This window comes from Watersipora subatra, chromosome 3, assembly GCF_963576615.1.
Source record: "Watersipora subatra chromosome 3, tzWatSuba1.1, whole genome shotgun sequence".
Lineage (NCBI taxonomy): Eukaryota > Metazoa > Bryozoa > Gymnolaemata > Cheilostomatida > Watersiporidae > Watersipora > Watersipora subatra.
In genome coordinates, this window is record NC_088710.1 from 44,043,816 (window position 1) to 44,063,769 (window position 19,954).

The following is a 19,954-nucleotide window of genomic DNA, read 5'->3' on the forward strand; positions in this document are numbered from 1 at the left end:
TTTCCGTGCGCATTATTGATTTCTACTGAGAGAAATGTCTGCACAATCAGTCAACGATATTCATTGACCCATAACATATTTTACGTTCGTGTTATTATTTTCATTTGGATTTTATTAGTTGGATATGACACGAGACCGGTTGGCTGCGTTAAGAGCGGTAAGTCATGATTATTATTACCTTGTTTCGATCACTTTAGCCTATAGATCGTGATTAGTTTTGCTTCTTACTGTTTGCATACTAATAGTGGTAGACTATTATGTTGTTACGCTTTACGTGATAGTTTTACTTGAACTGTAATTTTTTATTTGATTTAGTAGCAATAATCAATAGGTTGTTGCAGAGATATGAATGGTTTGTTTTGTGATTTTTTGTTTAAATTTGAATATGACATAATAACCATATCGATACATTTTTAACATTAACGTATGAGCTATGAGTTCCTTGTACAAACTGTGATCAGTAGTTTCATTGATATTTTTAGTTTGAGAAATTTCAAATAGTTTTGAGCGGATGGCGTTTATGTTTCGCAAAATGTAGCATGATTTTTGACGTAGTACAGTACCTATTCTGATGAAATAACCTAGTTTGTTTTGAATCTGATAAAACAAGTATGTAAACTTAACCTTGCTTGCATGCGTTCTATGGTGAGTTATTCAACCATGACATACTGTTGTGTTTTTAAAGTGAAACGTTGTACCATTTGTAACAATAATTGCTGTTTGTTTGTATAATCTCTTAACTAGTGTTGTTATAAATTTTTTGAACAAACCATTCACAACGTTTCGATAAAATTTAGATGCAGTCTTACCATTTCGTCAATTTCTAACGCATAGGCTCGTGATTTCGTTTTATGCCCTATAGATTCGGTATAAATTTATTAACTTCCCATGGTTGATTTTATAAAAGTACAGCATATCTTGTCATTAACGACGCTGCAAAGTTTTAAGGGAATGTTTCGTGTTCATGGAATCTTTGTTTTACCTGATGTTAATCAAGGCTTATTCAGTTAACAAATTGTGTCTCAAGGTTATTTAAACTACGTATGCTAACATATCGCTAGGCAGACGCTATTTTAATCGAGTTTGTCTCATATTGCTGCTATATGCCTTAGTCGTTTCTCTTCATCTCTTCCTGTAACAATATTTCTTATAGGATATTGATTTTGTTTATTAATTTCACACAACCTTGTTAGGCCTTGCAGGTGAACCACAAGTATGTTTAATGTTGCATCAGTTTTTACATCAAAATTTTTTCTTGGGCTGCTAAAACAAATGACACTATCATTGTGGGAAAGCGCATACTTTGTGAAAACTAATTTGTTTTCATTTTGTACCATTAATTGTCTAGACGCTTGACGGCACGAGATGGGATACAAAAGACCCAAGTAGGATCAGGGCTAATAGCTTGATTAGTTTCCCCTAACCAAAGATAGATGATATAAGCAAGCATGCATGTCTAAAATGTCTATTTGGTACAATAGTCATTCACATACACACAAAAAGCAACATGCGTACGTTGTCATTAGAGCTAATGAAAAATACGCTATTCACAAACAATTTATGTTGTAGCAAGTAACTTATAACATTTCGTTGTAAGTCCTCTGCTATCAGCATGTTTAAACGGGTGTTGTGTTTGAATGTGTCGTTTGCTTTTGACACTCCGGTTACCTTTAGGCTATGATGAATGAAATATATAGCTTATTTATTTGTTATAGTCTGGCAGCGATGACGAGGGGGAAAACGATGCTGCTGTCGACATGGAGGCTGGGTTTATGGAAAAGTTTTTTGAACAGGTAGGTGCCCTTTGTTGAGGTATGTTCACCATTGAGTTATTTCTGTGTTTTCTGGTAAGAAACCATGCATATTAACCAGCGTTCTTGCATTCCGACTAGAAATGGGTGTAGCGAAGATATGAGTTACTGGCAGACCGTAACGCAATCGATTTTATATTGGATGTAGTAGTTCAAAGCTAGTAGCGAAATCAATTCTTAAACCTACAGTTTCAATTGATTATATCACATGTTTTGTTGATGAGCATATGTGTGCGGCTTGTGTCGCTTGGGTCCTGCGCAATTCTTAAGTGTTTAGTAGAGGTTTTAGGGGTTGTGCCAGATCAGGTTATTGGCTAGTTATATTATCTAAACATCTATATCACTGCTAAAAAACGAAAGGATTTTTTGGAAGCATGACTTTTGGTGACCCTTCTCAGTTGCAAGCTGTTGCACTTGAAAGAATAGTGTCAACATCTGTCAAAAAATCTGTCAACATAGATTTTATATATTTTCATAGTGCGCGTTTTCCAACAACCAGAGCAGAATGGTTTAAGTCAGATGTTTGCGCGTTTTTGATTTTATGATTAAAGTAAAATCTAGTCAATCATCAGGTGTTATCTGCAATCTGTGAATGCGTATTAATTGTAGGTACCACTTAGGTAATTATATCGAGAATATACTTTATCTATTATCAGATTGTTTAGTTTTAATAAATGTGGTACAGTGGACTCCTGCGATACTAACCCAGATTGGCACTTGCGCATAATGCTTCAGAAAAGTTTTTTCTCACTTGGCACACTCAGAGTATCGCCCCAAGCTGGCTCACTCTAAACTGTTTTACTCCCCAAGCTGGCCCGCTTTCCCTCCTCCCCCTGAGTGGGTCATGTGACTACTATCTTTGACACTTGACAGTGCGATTATTCAAATGGTAGGGTGCCATTGAGAGAAAGGTTTAAGGTTACTCTGTATTTATGTACTAGTTGACCAAGCGATGTACTAGTGTACTATTCACTATTTGTTGTGTGCAGGTGGATGAAATCCGACAGATGATTGATACAATAGCTGAGGATGTTAAAAAGGTCAAGTTGAAGCATGGGGAGATTTTAGCTGACCCCAACACAGATGATAGTATGTAATGTTTAAATTATTAGCTTTTTTGGCCATAGTAGTTAGGAGATTGCTAACTGAGCTAGTTACTGCCAGCTTTTCAATCCCTGTGTCTATCGTGCGGGTGATGCGGATTTGGAATTGTGCTCACGTTAAGCTACCGTATGATGAGTGTTTCAGCGGACATTCGCGTGTTGCAGAATAGCTGGTGTGCTTTGTTAAAAAAGATAGGCATTCCACTACAGAGTTCATAGCGGCCTACTCCGGATTCGCTTAGCAGCATGCTTTAGCGATAGGAACTACTGATGTTTGGAAAATGTTTAAAATGGAATCGCTTGCACGGCATTTTCTTGTAGGCCTATGTCATTCACAAGTGCCAGTTCCATCTTTTGCAAGTATGAAACATTTGATAAAAAGTTGCGAGTAGCCAAACTCGCTTGGATTGTAAGTTTTCTGTCATTTCTATCTTGCGGATGATGGGAACTTGCATATTATCCGCGGTGTGGAAACATAGTGAATGTCTAATGGAGATGTAACTGACTGTAACAAGACAGACAATTATAGTTCAACTTTCACTCTTTGAGCATGTTTGCGTGCTGATAACGGGTGTCACCAACGACTATGGATTGTAATTGCTCTTTCCAAGCAGCCATCTCTCAACTTGACTTGCTCAAACACTGCAATTTAGATCATATGATCGTTTTCCTGTTCTTTTTATCGAGGAGTTGTTTAAAACATACTTTAAGACGGTCTAATATCGGTCAGGACGACCAGTCACACTGCCAATAGTTTGTCGGTGTTTTGTTACCGAAGCTAATTTTTCTAAGTACTCGTTGCTAAGGAATTTAAGTCTATTCATAACGTATAAAATAGATAATAAAAGAGCAGTGTAAAATTTAATAAAAACTGTGTAACTTAGAGTTTCATGCTAAAAAGACGTTAAAATATTTAGCACTCATCAGGCACTAATGGTAATTTGTGTCTTGCGGATCTTATAAAGGAATACAGTACAATCAAATAAAAGCTAATAGATTAAAACATTAAAACTTTAGGATGGTTTGAATTTGGAAAGCATAAAATTACCTAAATGGCGGAATGAGGAAACGAGACCTCGTTTGTTGTTTAAGCTCGCCCATTTAGGTTTACATAAAATATAGTATTTTTCAACAATACAAAGATTACACATATGTTTGTAGTCGATATCCTGGTCTTTCAAATTCAGACATACTTGCTGAGTTCGGTCGCCAAACTTCTTTCGCGGTGGTCGAGAGATGCGGTGTGGTTTCCGAACCTTGTTTTAAACTCGGTTGATGTTAGACCAATGTAGGTTTCTGTAGAGTTTATTGTTCAAACAGTGGCCTGATAAAAGATATTGTTAGCCATGCATTCTCCCTTCAGTGGACATTGTGTTTTATTTCAACAATTGCATTTCTTAGTAGGTACATCTTGGCTAGGTGTTGGTGGCGGATTTAATAATTTGCTGTTTTGGCTGTTGATGATAGACTCCACGTTCGGCATACAGCTATAGCTCAATTTGATGGTGTTACGGTTAAAAGTCTTATTTAGAGCAGATTGTTGGTGGAATTCTCTGTCTAAAATTTTGAAGAATTGTTTGCCGAGGTTGGTGGTGAGATTATTACTGTAAGGAGGATTAAACCGAGTAATGTTGCGACGTCGCAACATTATAGCAAATTTTACACTGCTCTTTTATTATCTATTTTATAGGTAAGAAAACTTTACATACTATGTTTTCATTCTTTTGTATCTGACGATTGCCTGTGCATGAAACTTTGAGTAATACAGTTTTTATCAAATTTACACTGCTCTTTTATTATCTATTTTATATATATATATATAGATATATGTGTTTGTCTGTCGTTCGTGTGTCCAGGTATGCCGATTAAGTTTTAGGAATGTAAAATGTGCTTCGCACTGGTTTTTGACTCGGAACCTCCAGTTCTGCAACACAGGCGTACTAAACCACTAGGCCAAGTGGCAACATTACTGTAAAATGGGTTAATTGTGGTCATACTCATTACATCAGTTAAAATATGCATGCTTAAAGCGCTGTGGAAAATACCATTGGTTATTACTAGCTCTTGAAAATCATGATTGAGTGAGAGATCATTATGTGTAATGATTATTAAACTGGTTTCAAACACAAGGCTCTTATTATCATAATGATTCAAACTAGCTTAATTTACTAGCTTACGTTACTCCAATTCATCTGGTAATTTTGTTATTACCTGGGCAACGCTGGGCATTCACCTAGTAACTCGATATAACCGAAAAGAAATGCTACGCGTTTCAGTTATCTGCACACAATCATTCTATGATAGCTATTCTAGTTTGAATTTGTTCCAAATACATAAAAAGTACGTTTAATAGTGTGAATTTTCAGAATCATTTTGGTTAATGCAAGCCAGCACTGCAAGCAGCTATCTTGCTTTTTGTAAATTCATTTTAAGATGGAAAACATGGTACATCAGTGTTTTGAAGTTTTTTTTAAACAAGGGTTGTAGGCCGCCGGAATTTTTTTACAGCAAAAGGAAAACAAAAGTTACCTGTCAATACATAATATGTCATGACTATAGCTGAATGCATTGGACAGTGCTTGCTATAGTCATTATGCTAATCTATGCTGTTGTTATTCAATTCAGTTAGGCTTGTATTGGTACGCTGTTTACATCTTTAAGTTCCCGAATTAGTCCTCTACCTAATCATTCCTTGGTGTAATAAGGAGAGATTAGAATCTAGAGGAGAATACATGGCTTGATAAAAGCAGCCATCTGTTCCATGTTCATTGACGGAAATCATGCGCACCATTATAACAAATGCACCCTGAGTATGTTGGTCAGTCGAGCTATGGCATTGTGTTCAACATCATAAGTTTAATTAATTACCACTGTGTCTCAGGTACATCATGACATTGCGTCTTCACCATGGGCATCACTAGTTTGTAGAACTTCTCATGAAAATTTCACGGCGGAGGTGTCCAGTTTTGTTTAATATCAGCTGGAATAAAAGAAACCAAGATTGACGTTTTGTGTTTAGTCGTGCTAAGTTTTAACTGATTGTATTGTTAGGTACTGTAGTTGTGTGAGTTGTTTGTCGGGAATTGTCTACTCATTGATTTACATTCGGAAGGAGGTAGGGGGGTCACGTTTTCCTTTTCAGATATTTCTATGTTAAACAGCAACTAAAACTAAATGATTTAGCAATGCTGTTATGTTAGCTTTAAATGCTACGCGACAAAAAACCTCATCTTCAATGTACGGCTACCATGAAAGTTACCTACCTACATTCAAATAAACTAGACAGAATTGAGGTATCATACAAACCACTTGTATATTTTAACTTTTTCAGTATTTCTGTTAGTTTCAGGGTCAACCTGATGCTTATTAGTGAGGCTGTTTTATTTCAGTCTGTTTTTTGAGATATTCCGAAAGTCCTTGGCCACCAACGAATTATAATGCAGGTGCTGTAGATATAATTCATCCTGAGCTCAAATGCATAACAATGAGTTTACGGCTCATTAGACAAACACAAGCTAGTCGAGTAGTTTAGAATAGCAGTCTATTATAGCCTTGAGTCACTTGGTTAGGAAGAATGTCAATTCGTGTCCCTTGGCTCACGGACAATCCGGGGGTGCACCAATCAATCACATTCTTCAAGTGTTATCTACAATGTGTGGAATATTAGTGATGTACTAGTTTTTCAGTTTGATTATTCCTTAGTGAAGTCCGCCATGCTATAATAAACTCACAGTGGTCTTGGGTAGAAATGTCAGGGAGAGTATCTTTTGCATTTCAACTTTTGATTTAATTGACCATTTGGGCCTGCATTTTGCTGCTCAATCAATTTCAGTGAGGAGTTAAGAGCAAGGGAAGTGTTGCCACATTTTTGCATAAGCAACATACAGCGATAGAGTTTACACATTGGTGAGGCAACCATGCGGTGTCTCCATCAAATATACAAATTTAGTTTTCTATGTAAAAATATTCAAAAATTTGTCGGATAAGTTTCAGCATTTTTTGGATGTCCTTGACCTTCATTATGAGTTTTAAGTTGGAAAATAGTATGTTTATCCATTTTTAAAGAGAGGAAAAGTAAAACACCTCATCGTCATGTGTCCATTGTTTGTTTTCAGTTCAATTATTTTCTGAAGGAGCAGATCAACCTCGTCTTATTGGGTTTAGTGAGTTTTGCCAATATTTGCAGAATGATACACCAATATGTGTAAGTAAATCATTGAAAGTAGAGCTTATGTATGCATTTTCTATCAAAATTACTGTTATTATATCCAATGACAGTATAAACAGGTGTCCAGAAAGTTTTGTTGTGGTTATTAGTGGTAACAAACACTTTGTTGCTGTTTTGAGATTTGTTTTTCAAGTCAATTGTCAGTGCACTATTGAACTTCAGTGATAAGCTGACAAAGGAAGAATGCTTCATTCACCAATGAGCATTATTTATTTCTTGACAATGCCAAAAGGTCAAATCTAATAGCAGCAAGAGGATTAAATTAGGCCACTATAATGTTGTTTCATTTCCTTTAAATGTTTCAAATTAATTCCACATTATAAACATCATGTAACAGTTGTCCTGAAAAACAACATGTCTCGCAGATGTTTTGATGCTATGGCAACCATAACTGCCATCAAAGCCATGCAAACACTGAAACCTACAGCTTAGTTACAAATCGTTGTTATTGCTGTTGAAAAGTTTCATCACTGGCTCTCTATGTATAGATGTTACATCACTGAAGCTATCTATATTAGGACAAATCTTAATATATAAGTGTGGGTCTGTGTACAGTCAAATCATCATCAGTGGTCAGTTTTAGGGTCAAGGATACATAATACATAGAGCTTGACTTATCCGACAACAGAATGCCAGATGTTAACTACCCATATCGCTTGTTATTTTATGTTTAGTGCCATGTTAGCCCTTCAATCAATAAGTTTTTGAAAGAATTTAGTTGTCAGAATTTTGTTAAGCGTGCAATGTTGACGGTTTTTATGTAAAGTATGATTTTTATGATACATAATCATTTTACGTATCTTTTTAATAACTAGGAAAATTATGTTCTGATTCTTATGTCGGTTGTTTGAAGCAACAATCGGTTTGGTATCTAATAAACCAGATTTATGCCTCCTAAAGCACTGGAGCCAAATTGTGGGGGCTTGGTAACAGAAGCTGGGCTGACAATCTAGCAACGAAACGTTTGACAAAGATACATGTCAAGGTTTACCTGAAACAATTAATTTGACATACACCACCCAAGTTTGTTTATTCAGAGTGAAATTTCATGTTTGTGAGAAATTTTCAGTCTGTTCTCGGCTATATTGTTGTGGTTCTACGATTATTGTGGTGAAAACAATTCACAATCTATTCCTGTCACGACTCTACTAACTGATAGATGTCCATCGATTATATACATAGTGTAGTACACTGCTTTTATTAATGGTTTTTATGAGAAGGCAATCAAGGGATTTTGTGTAGTAATTAGGGATATCAGTAGCTTTATCACTGTTGATGAGTCAGCACAGGCTGGTACTCGCTGTTTTGATAACAGTATTATGATTTCTAGAGGTCTTGTGGAATGCCTAGGGCCATTTTCATATATTTCGACTGTTTTCAAAACATAAACTCGCAGAAGTTTTTTTTCCACAAAAAACTGACTTATGATCGGTTGCCTTGACCTCTTCGACAAAAAGTGCTCACTTTAAAGAATTATTTGTCGACAGGCAAAAATAATTTTCAGTATACAACGTTCAAGATCTCTCAAGGCAGCTTTGTAAGCAAAATTAAAAGAGCTACCAGAAATTAAAAGAAAATGTGGAATTCATATAAAAATGTACAAGAAGGGGTAGTTTAAACTAGTGTAAGTGGAGTAATGTACGCTTGATATGTTTATCGGTCATTATCTCGTTTGCGCCTTGCAAAATTTAGACTTTTATTAATGGATTTTAGTGATCTCTAAAATAAAATGACAATGAAAATGTATTTTTGCTACTAATTACTTTAATAATTTAGTCTTCTAGCCATATAGTTTATAGTTAATATAGCGCTAGCTTATATAGTTTGGTATAGCGCATTTGGTATAGTGTGTTTTAGCGAAAACTATAGGAGTGGATATTTTCTCAACTTTGCGGTCTTTTCTTGACCTTCACTAAGCTTTTGCATGGTTGCTAAAGTTGTTGCTTGAGCCTTCATCAACACAGAAGTGTCACGATTCAACTGACCAATATTGTAACGGTGAATCTTTTATAAGATTTTTGCCACGGGCTTAGGCTGAATGAACTGAAATATTGCGTTACATAGTATGTTGAAAGAATAATGGTTTAGCTTTTGAAATCACGTAGGCGTGTTCTATAGCCCTCAAGTTATTAAGTGTTATGTCGCTACTTATTGGCTGAAGTTGCCAATTTATTTCATTGAAGGCCTTTATAACAGGACAGGTGAAAGGAATAATTTATCAGGGAATGTTTTTCTTAGAAAAGTGTGCAAACAGTCAAAATGGGTTCAATACTGAAATTGTGCAAAAACCTACAAACTAAAGCATGTTTTTTTCTTGACATTGCCAGTGAGATTTTCGATGATTTGCTCTCGGCATAGCATACTATTTTGAGGTTAAATTCCAGAGTCTTAATGGTCTTTTTTCCCATTCCTGAAAGTGACAATAACTATTTGCGTGATTTATTACCTCTCCATTCAGAGCAGGGAAGGTCGGCTCATCAACTAGCTTGTCCTCAACTCAATTTATTATCATATCTCTAGACAACACATTTATTGCCTCATATCATGCAGAGAGTGTTTCATGCTACATAGTTGTCGTTCTGTGCCACTCTCTCATTCTGTGTCACGCTATCATTCTACATGCTGTGTCATAGCCTTTGTTCAGTGTCATAGCCATTGTTCAGACCCATAGCCTTTGTTCAGCGCCATAGATTTTTTTCATCACCATTGTCTTTCTTTAACACTCTCGCTTTTGTTTAGTGTTGTAGACTTCCGTAGGGTATCGGGTACAGATGAGGCATTTAGATACCGATCCCGTATATCTCCCACTTTTTCTCGAATTATTGTAGGTTTTGCCGTGACATACGGCGATAATACACAATAACCGTATCTCTGTAGGGTTTGGGGACAATGGATAACCGCAAGCGTGACGTGCATCGTTTAAGGGTGTGGTCTGATATCTTAATAAATAAATCAATGTTTTTAGGCTATGATAACGTAACACTGCCATTTAACAAACTCATTTAGCGTCTGCTGAAAATGTTTTATCAGTTTGGCTTGTGTGCCATTGATAGAGTAATAATTAATGTTTCAGTCGTAGATCACTGAAAGTGGCATGTAGAAGATAGTTCTAAGTTTTTGCTTATGGTAACCCCTTTTTGCGATAAATATATTTAAGATATTGCAGTATGTCCCCTCCTTGGCCACACCCACGCAATCCGAACATCCCTCTACGGGGTAGTTTTTGTTTTATGGATAGCATTAGTTTAAACTGCATCATATAGTCCAACATAACAAATTACAACCAAATTTTTCAGTGGCTAGATGTTTGCACTATGCTGTAAACAAGTCAACATGGAGAAATAACTTGTAGTCAAATCTCCTAGGTAAAACTAAGCAACTCGGTTCGCTTTTTATCCGTTTAGAAATGCGATTTGTGAAGTGAATTTTCATACTTTTGGACAGCCAATGAATTAGTCCTGGGTATATAGCTTTCTTTTTAAAACTTAGGTAGTCTATTTGCGCACTAGCTGAAATGTTTTATACAACGGCCCTAATAAATAAAACGTGTAGCCCTGAAAACCATAGTCCTAAAACCATAGTAATCTGGTACTGGTCAACTTAATGCTAAAGTTACAGCTCAAAAGATGTTAGCTGTAGGCACTCAATACATTGCTTAGTTTATAAAGACCTTAAACATATGAAACTCCAAAAAATGTTTGGGTTTAATGTCCAAAAACATGTAGAAAACTGCCATCGCTCAACAAAGGTGTGGTCAGAAATTATAGCTATCTGCACATCTGCTCTGTGCACCACTCTATTTGTCAGAGCCTCAGTATACGTAGCCTTCAAATAAGGTTTATACCGAAACGTCACTGCTGATATACAGTTGAGGGGATCTCGTACACTGTATTTATACAACACTTGATTTTGTTTGTGTATTCCATGTCCAGGCTATTGCGAATTACAAGCATTTATAATAGCCAAAAGGTTGCATCATCATCGTTTTCAGACATTCATACTTTATTCGGGACATGCAACAGTCCGGTTGTTTACAATGGAATGATTTGCAGAAGTCTGTTGCAATATATATGTAGGTGTTGTAATGCTTGTAGTGTTTGCTAGCGTCTCCATATTTTCTGTATGGAAAGAAAGGCTAGGCGATTCTAGCATTCAAACTAAATCGATAATTTTTCTGAAAATATTTTTACAATAAACTTAACAATCACGACTGTAATAGAAGTAAAATGTGTTTGTTAGAAAGGTGTTGACATCCCAGTGGGTGCCATTGAGCTAGCGTTTCCTACATGCCTTTGAAAACTAATTAGCATAGGTGCGTCTCTTTTCGACATTTCACTCTGCTGAGAGATGTTGTAGCAAGAGGGGAGGACCGTTGGTCTGGCTGATCACTCACATTCTCTGCATTGATGTTTATAATGGCTGTAAATTGTTTCTCAGTAGATGAAATTTTCATGTTTCACACGTCTAGTCTCCAGTTTTTGCAGAATAATAGAATGAGTCAATGTTCAGCATCCATGTTTCTATGTTTCTCATCTTTCAACAAGATATTTAACGTTTGGGATGTATGCTGGTTCATCATAATTTCGGTCTAAACATATTCTTAAGTGTTATTGTATCCCGTCTATCTGTAGTAAGCCACTTGCACTGTTTGCCTGATCTACGCTTTTCTCTGGTCTGAACTTTTCATTTTATTTTTATGTATTGATCAAGTGTGATGACATGGTTTCTTGCTGGAATGTCTGATATGGAAGGGTTGATATCGCCATAGCTAAAAAGTTTGGCTTGTGAATCTTGTATGGGCATAGTACCCAAACACAGTCATCAGTGACAAAATATTGCTATAACTATATTTTTCATCGATGATCCACATAATGTTAATACATAGGATGATGGTAAATATCTACGCCAACAGAGATCGGTAGAAATTGGAACGATACAATTGTTGAGGCACAATCTATATTGTGAAGAAAATATTACTCATGAAAAACATCGGCCTTGAAAGATTACCTGACTGCCAAATGCTATCCATAGTTTCGCAAAGCAATAAATAAGGCCAACAATTTATTCACATCAGACCAGCAATTTTCAGTATTTTTAGACCCAGCATTTTCAGCATTAGAAAACAGAAAAAATATAAAAGCAAAATATAGTTTTATAATATTCTGAAATACGCAGGGGGCCTACTGGTATGGCTGCTACGTTTATTACTTTTAAGTTCATCAGCGGGTAGAGTGAGACGTAGATTGAATGAAAACAGGTCGATCTTTCTCATGAATCAACTGACAAATTCCGAGCTGCTTTAGAAGATTGATGTTGGTAGGTTGGTAGATCTTGGTATCAGGATTGGGTCCGTGGAAAGTGGCTAATTGTAAGTTTCCGCTTCAAGTTCCAAACAAAATGGTCATCAGATTTTAAAAACGTGACAGCCATTCTTTATCATGACCAAGGCAAAACGTTGCGAGTCTAGACCCTAATGCAATATACACTTCATTTTTACCTTGACCTTTAGCGTAACTGAACTACATGTAGCAACTGTCGGGTAATGTCATGTGACGCAATTGGACGATATGGGAATGATGCTTTTGATATCCGTCACTATATTCGTCAACACGCTAAAAGCGTTCTTACTATTTCAGAACTCAAACAAGAACTTGAAGATCTTATGGCTGAAATAAAAAAGACAGCCAACAAAGTGCGGGCAAAGCTGAAAGGTAAAGTTACAAGAACTGCTGCTCTAGATCTTATTTCGTTGCTGTTTATTATTTAGTAAAGGGTTTATCAAAACTGATTAAAAATAAGAGGGGCTCGCGTGGCGACCAACCCAATCTTCCAAAGAGTTTGCATTTGAACGGAGGTTTACATTGGATTGTCCCGTAAATTTAACCCCGAAAGCGGCAATAGTGTTGCATTAGCAAATTGACCACAACGGCATCGGTCAGTTTCAAGGTTTTCCCCTTCGGCTGCGCATTTTCCAGCGGTCAAAACTCACTCTGATCATTCATTTATTTTCTGTCCTTGTGGAAGAGTAGGGCTTCTGTCTTGGGTTGCTGATACTAGTGTACTGCAAAGTGTTGTCTAATCTACTAAGCAGTCTATTTGCGTATGTCTCGCACCATTTTCTATGAGAACATAGCTGTTACAGCTATGAATACACTGATGCTTATCGTCACACTGGAACCAGTTCCAGCTGCTAATTATAAAATCAAATAACATTCCCGACTGATGAATTGCAAGATTTTTGGTAGAAACTTGGTGAAGCCTCTTTGTTGTTGCGAAATATAAATGGAACATTTCGTAACGTTAAAAACCCACAGCATTATCCATACAGCATTTATTTCCAGTCCTGCTTACAAGCCTGTTTTAATTAATATACTTGCCATTATAAACTATATATACACTTTATAAACTATATACTCTTTATAAACTATATACACTTTATAAACTATATACACTTTATAAACTATATACACTTTATAAACTATATACACTTTATAAACTATATACACTTTATAAACTATATACACTTTATAAACTATATACACTTTATAAACTATATACACTTTATAAACTATATACTCTTTATAATCTGTATACTCTTTATAAACTATATACACTTTATAAACTATATACTCTTTATAAACTATATACACTTTATAAACTATATACTCTTTATAATCTGTATACTCTTTATAAACTATATACTTTTTATAAACTATATACTCTTTATAAACTATATACTCTTTATAAACTATATACATTTTATAAACTATATACTCTTTATAAACTATATACTCTTTATAATCTGTATACGCTTTATAAACTATATACACTTTATAAACTATATACACTTTATAATCTGTATACTCTTTATAAACTATATACTCTTTATAATCTATATATTCTTTATAAACTATATACTCTTTATAAACTGTATACACTTTATAAACTATATACACTTTATAAACTATATACACTTTATAAACTATATACTCTTTGTAAACTATATACTCTTTATAAACTATATACTCTTTGTAAACTATATACTCTTTATAAACTATATACTCTTTGTAAACTATATACTCTTTATAAACTATATACTCTTTATAATCTGTATACTCTTTATAAACTATATACTCTTTATAAACTATATACTCTTTATAATCTGTATACTCTTTGTAAACTATATACTCTTTATAAACTATATACTCTTTATAATCTGTATACTCTTTATAAACTATATACTCTTTATAAACTATATACTCTTTATAAACTATATACTCTTTATAATCTGTATACTCTTTATAAACTATATACTCTTTACTAGAAATTCCACTGTCATACAGCCCACGACCAAAGAGATGGCCAGAGATACTGGCAAAAAAATAAAGGGTACTGATGGTTGAGAAATGCAATATTAGCAATCAAATGGCTCTGCAGTGCAATAGGATAACTGCAATGGTAGCTGTAATGTACTGGGTGTGGGTGTTATTATATACAACAATAAGCAATAATGAATGGAAAAGATGTTTATATTTTCCCCCTGCAATAGGAGAAATGCAATATTGGCCAATATTAGAAGTAAAATGCACTGATATTCTTAGAATAATCAATTTTATTAATATAGTAATAATAGAAAAACAATACACAATTTTGATTACATTTCAAAACGTAATAGGTAGCAATATCGAGAAGTGGTATTTATATAGGTTTTTAGAAAATTTATTTAAAAAGTGTTTGGTCATGACAAACAACAACAATGAAAGGAAAATATTACACGTTTATATCTCTCCCTTGCAATAGGAGAAATGCAATGTTGGCCAATATTATAAGTAAAATGCACTGATATTAAAATAACCAATATTGTTAATATAGTAATACAGCAATAATAGAAAACCTATGAGCGTTCATGCGTCTCGAAGATTTCTGCAAACTGCAGCAAAATAAAAGCTGTTATTAAAGTGTTATAAAGCTGTAGGCCTAATTTACTGTAATGTATGTAATTCAACAACAATAAAGAAATATGTTTATTATAACTCTGAAATGCAAAATTAGAAGTAAAATGGCAAGCTACTGTGTACTATACACAGTTTGAAAGTTGGTTGCGTTGAATGTAGAATGGTTTTGATAAGCGATCTTTAACAGAAATTCTAGAATTCTAGAAATTCCACTGTCATACAGCCCACGACCAAAGTGATATTGGAAAAAAGAAAGGGTACTGATGGTTGAGAAATGCAATATTAGCAGTCAAATAGGATAACTGCAATGGTAGCTGTAATGTACTGGGTGTTATTATATACAACAAATAGTAATAATGAAAGGAAAAGATTATATGTTTATATCTCTCCTCCTGCAAAAAAAGAAATGCAATATTGGCCAATATTAGAAGTAAAATGCATTGATATTATTAGAATAACCAATATTATTTATATAGTAATAATAAAAAACCAATGCACAATTTTGTTTACATTTCAAAACGGCATAGATAACAATATCACGAAGTTGTGATATTTATATAGATTTTTAGAAAATCTGTACTACGTAGTCATTGTCCTGTAGTCATCCAAACTTATAATTAATTATTGCAATAATCTCATTAGAACCGTTAGAAAAAATATCATCGTCATGCCTTTACTTACACTGCGTTAGATTTTTAGAAAGTCTGTACTACGTAGTCATTGTTCTGTAGTCGTCCAAACTTATAGTTAATTATTGTAATAAGAAACGTTAAAAAATATCATCGTCATTTGCTTGCCTTTACTTATACTGCGTTGGACATCAGTTAGAATGGGAAAGTATTTAAATGTGTTGGCAAATGAAAATGAAAAAATTGAAATCAGCAAAAATGAAACGATTTCTGTACTCCTATGTTAATGGCCAAAACCTTCGGCAATTCGACAATGCTATAGACTGGTGAAAAGTGCATGTTATTTTTTCGTGAAATGCGCAAGACATCTCCATACTTCATCGTTCTATTATCTGTCCCTCGGCGTTTTAATTTCCGGTCTTAACTTTTATTAAACCAAGCTTTTCAAGCGTTTTGTGGCGATTTTCGTTGAAATTAATCTGTCTATTTGTGTATAATCCGATCGGATGGGTAAGTTTTAAGATATTATCATAGGTTTACAAAGACTTGGTAACATATTTAAATAGTTTTAAATGTGTTTTGTATCGTTATTATACTTTAACGACTTTAAATTCCGATGCTTAAATTTTTTGATGAAATTTCTTGACGAGGGTTCGTCTCATTTTTGATTAATAATTTTCGTAAGTTGTGTGCGCATGCATTTATCATAAAACTCCCACACTTCCGCTCCGCTCGTGTGGTCGTGGGATAAACTATATACTCTTTATAATCTGTATACTCTTTATAAACTATATACACTTTATAAACTATATACTCTTTATAATCTGTATACTCTTTATAAACTATACACACTTTATAATCTGTATACGCTTTATAAACTATATACACTTTATAAACTATGTACTCTTTATAAACTATATACACTTTATAAACTATATACTCTTTATAAACTATATACTCTTTATAAACTATATACTCTTTATAAACTATATACTCTTTATAAACTATATACACTTTATAAACTATATACTCTTTATAAACTATATACACTTTATAAACTATATACTCTTTATAATCTGTATACTCTTTATAAACTATATACTTTTTATAAACTATATACTCTTTATAAACTATATACTTTTTATAAACTATATACTCTTTATAATCTGTATACCCTTTATAAACTATATACTCTTTATATAATCTATATATTCTTTATAAACTATATACTCTTTATAAACTATATACTCTTTATAAACTATATACACTTTATAAACTGTATACTCTTTATAAACTATATACTCTTTATAAACTATATACTCTCTATAAACTATATACACTTTATAATCTGTATACTCTTTATAAACTATATACTCTTTATAATCTATATATTCTTTATAAACTATATACTCTTTATAATCTGTATACTCTTTATAAACTATATACACTTTATAAACTATATACTCTTTATAATCTGTATACTCTTTATAAACTATACACACTTTATAATCTGTATACGCTTTATAAACTATATACACTTTATAAACTATGTACTCTTTATAAACTATATACACTTTATAAACTATATACTCTTTATAAACTATATACTCTTTATAAACTATATACTCTTTATAAACTATATACTCTTTATAAACTATATACACTTTATAAACTATATACTCTTTATAAACTATATACACTTTATAAACTATATACTCTTTATAATCTGTATACTCTTTATAAACTATATACTTTTTATAAACTATATACTCTTTATAAACTATATACTTTTTATAAACTATATACTCTTTATAATCTGTATACCCTTTATAAACTATATACTCTTTATATAATCTATATATTCTTTATAAACTATATACTCTTTATAAACTATATACTCTTTATAAACTATATACTCTTTATAAACTATATACACTTTATAAACTATATACACTTTATAAACTATATACACTTTATAAACTATATACACTTTATAAACTATATACTCTTTATAAACTATATACACTTTATAAACTGTATACTCTTTATAAACTATATACTCTTTATAAACTATATACTCTCTATAAACTATATACACTTTATAATCTGTATACTCTTTATAAACTATATACTCTTTATAATCTATATATTCTTTATAAACTATATACTCTTTATAATCTGTATACGCTTTATAAACTATATACTCTTTGTAAACTATATACTCTTTGTAAACTATATACTCTTTGTAAACTATATACACTTTATAAACTATATACTCTTTATAAACTATATACTCTTTATAATCTGTATACTCTTTATAAACTATATACTCTTTATAAACTATATACTCTTTGTAAACTATATACACTTTATAAACTATATACTCTTTATAAACTATATACACTTTATAATCTGTATACTCTTTATAAACTATATACATTTTATAAACTATATACTCTTTATAAACTATATACTCTTTATAATCTGTATACTCTTTATAAACTATATACTCTTTATAATCTGTATACTCTTTATAAACTATATACATTTTATAAACTATATACTCTTTATAAACTATATACTCTTTATAATCTGTATACGCTTTATAAACTATATACTCTTTGTAAACTATATACTCTTTATAAACTATATACACTTTATAAACTATATACTCTTTATAAACTATATACTCTTTATAATCTGTATACTCTTTATAAACTATATACATTTTATAAACTATATACTCTTTATAAACTATATACTCTTTATAATCTGTATACGCTTTATAAACTATATACTCTTTGTAAACTATATACTCTTTGTAAACTATATACTCTTTGTAAACTATATACTCTTTATAAACTATATACTCTTTGTAAACTATATACACTTTATAAACTATATACTCTTTATAAACTATATACTCTTTATAATCTGTATACTCTTTATAAACTATATACATTTTATAAACTATATACTCTTTATAAACTATATACTCTTTATAATCTGTATACGCTTTATAAACTATATACTCTTTGTAAACTATATACTCTTTGTAAACTATATACTCTTTGTAAACTATATACTCTCTATAAACTATATACACTTTATAAACTATATACACACTTTATAATCTGTATACTCTTTATAAACTATATACTCTTTATAAACTATATACTCTTTGTAAACTATATACTCTTTGTAAACTATATACTCTTTATAATCTGTATACTCTTTATAAACTATATACTCTTTATAAACTATATACTCTTTATAAACTATATATACACTTTATAAACTATATACACTTTATAATCTGTATACACTTTATAAACTATATACTCTTTATAAACTATATACACTTTATAAACTATATACTCTTTATAAACTATATACTCTTTATAAACTATATACTCTTTATAAACTATATACGCTTTATAAACTATATACTCTTTATAAACTATATACACTTTATAAACTATATACTCTTTGTAAACTATATACTCTTTATAAACTATATACACTTTATAAACTATATACACTTTATAAACTATATACTCTTTATAAACTATATACTCTTTATAAACTATATACTCTTTATAAACTACATACACTTTATAAGTTATCAAGTTTTATGTGTTCCTTCAGTGATAGAGCAAGATATCGAACAGGAGGAGAGTACAGCCCAGATATCTGCTGATTTACGCATTAGAAAGACACAGGTAAGTTAGGAGTTGCTTATATGGCTCCATTCTGTTAGCATTCCGTTCTCTTTTCACGTGTATCTAACAGATAGTTGGGGAGATTTCAAATTGCTTTTTCAAGTTTTAAGCTTATTTTAGAATAATGCAAGAAAAGCCACTCGCTGACTATAACGTTCTTCAATGTTTTATAGCTCCAAAACTTGTGTCTGTTTTCCTTCATAACTATAGTACTGGGTTTATGCCGAGTTCTAATGTACTATATTATCAGACTAATATGTCTTTTGTTATCCACTCCAATCTGCCTGAGCATCAATTGCACTCCTACTTCCCAGAAAGCCCACTACACTTTATATCAGACTCTTACACCTTGCCAAACCACACTATAAAACAGTGTGATGTAAAGAAAAAAAATTCTTTCAATACGATTTATTTTATACTTTTCTTTACTGTCTGTCTCATGGTAGAACAATGTAAAGAAGGTTCATAGTCTATACGAATAATCTTTAACTTGATCTTCAACATGT

The 19,954-nt window shown here is 32.3% G+C and overlaps 1 protein-coding gene across 2 annotated transcripts in view; it reads left to right on the top strand.

Moving 5' to 3' along the window:
• The first annotated feature begins 15 nt into the window (after positions 1–15).
• LOC137392261 (syntaxin-like) overlaps positions 16–19,954 on the top strand; it is a 28,363-nt gene continuing 8,424 nt past the window's right edge. For both annotated transcript variants that reach the window (XM_068078929.1, XM_068078928.1), the window contains exons 1-5: positions 16–157; positions 1,716–1,793; positions 2,801–2,900; positions 12,779–12,853; positions 19,375–19,448. In XM_068078929.1, the coding sequence (XP_067935030.1) occupies positions 125–157; positions 1,716–1,793; positions 2,801–2,900; positions 12,779–12,853; positions 19,375–19,448 (360 nt within the window). In that variant the 5' untranslated portion in view covers positions 16–124. The remainder of the gene's footprint in view (positions 158–1,715; positions 1,794–2,800; positions 2,901–12,778; positions 12,854–19,374; positions 19,449–19,954) is intronic.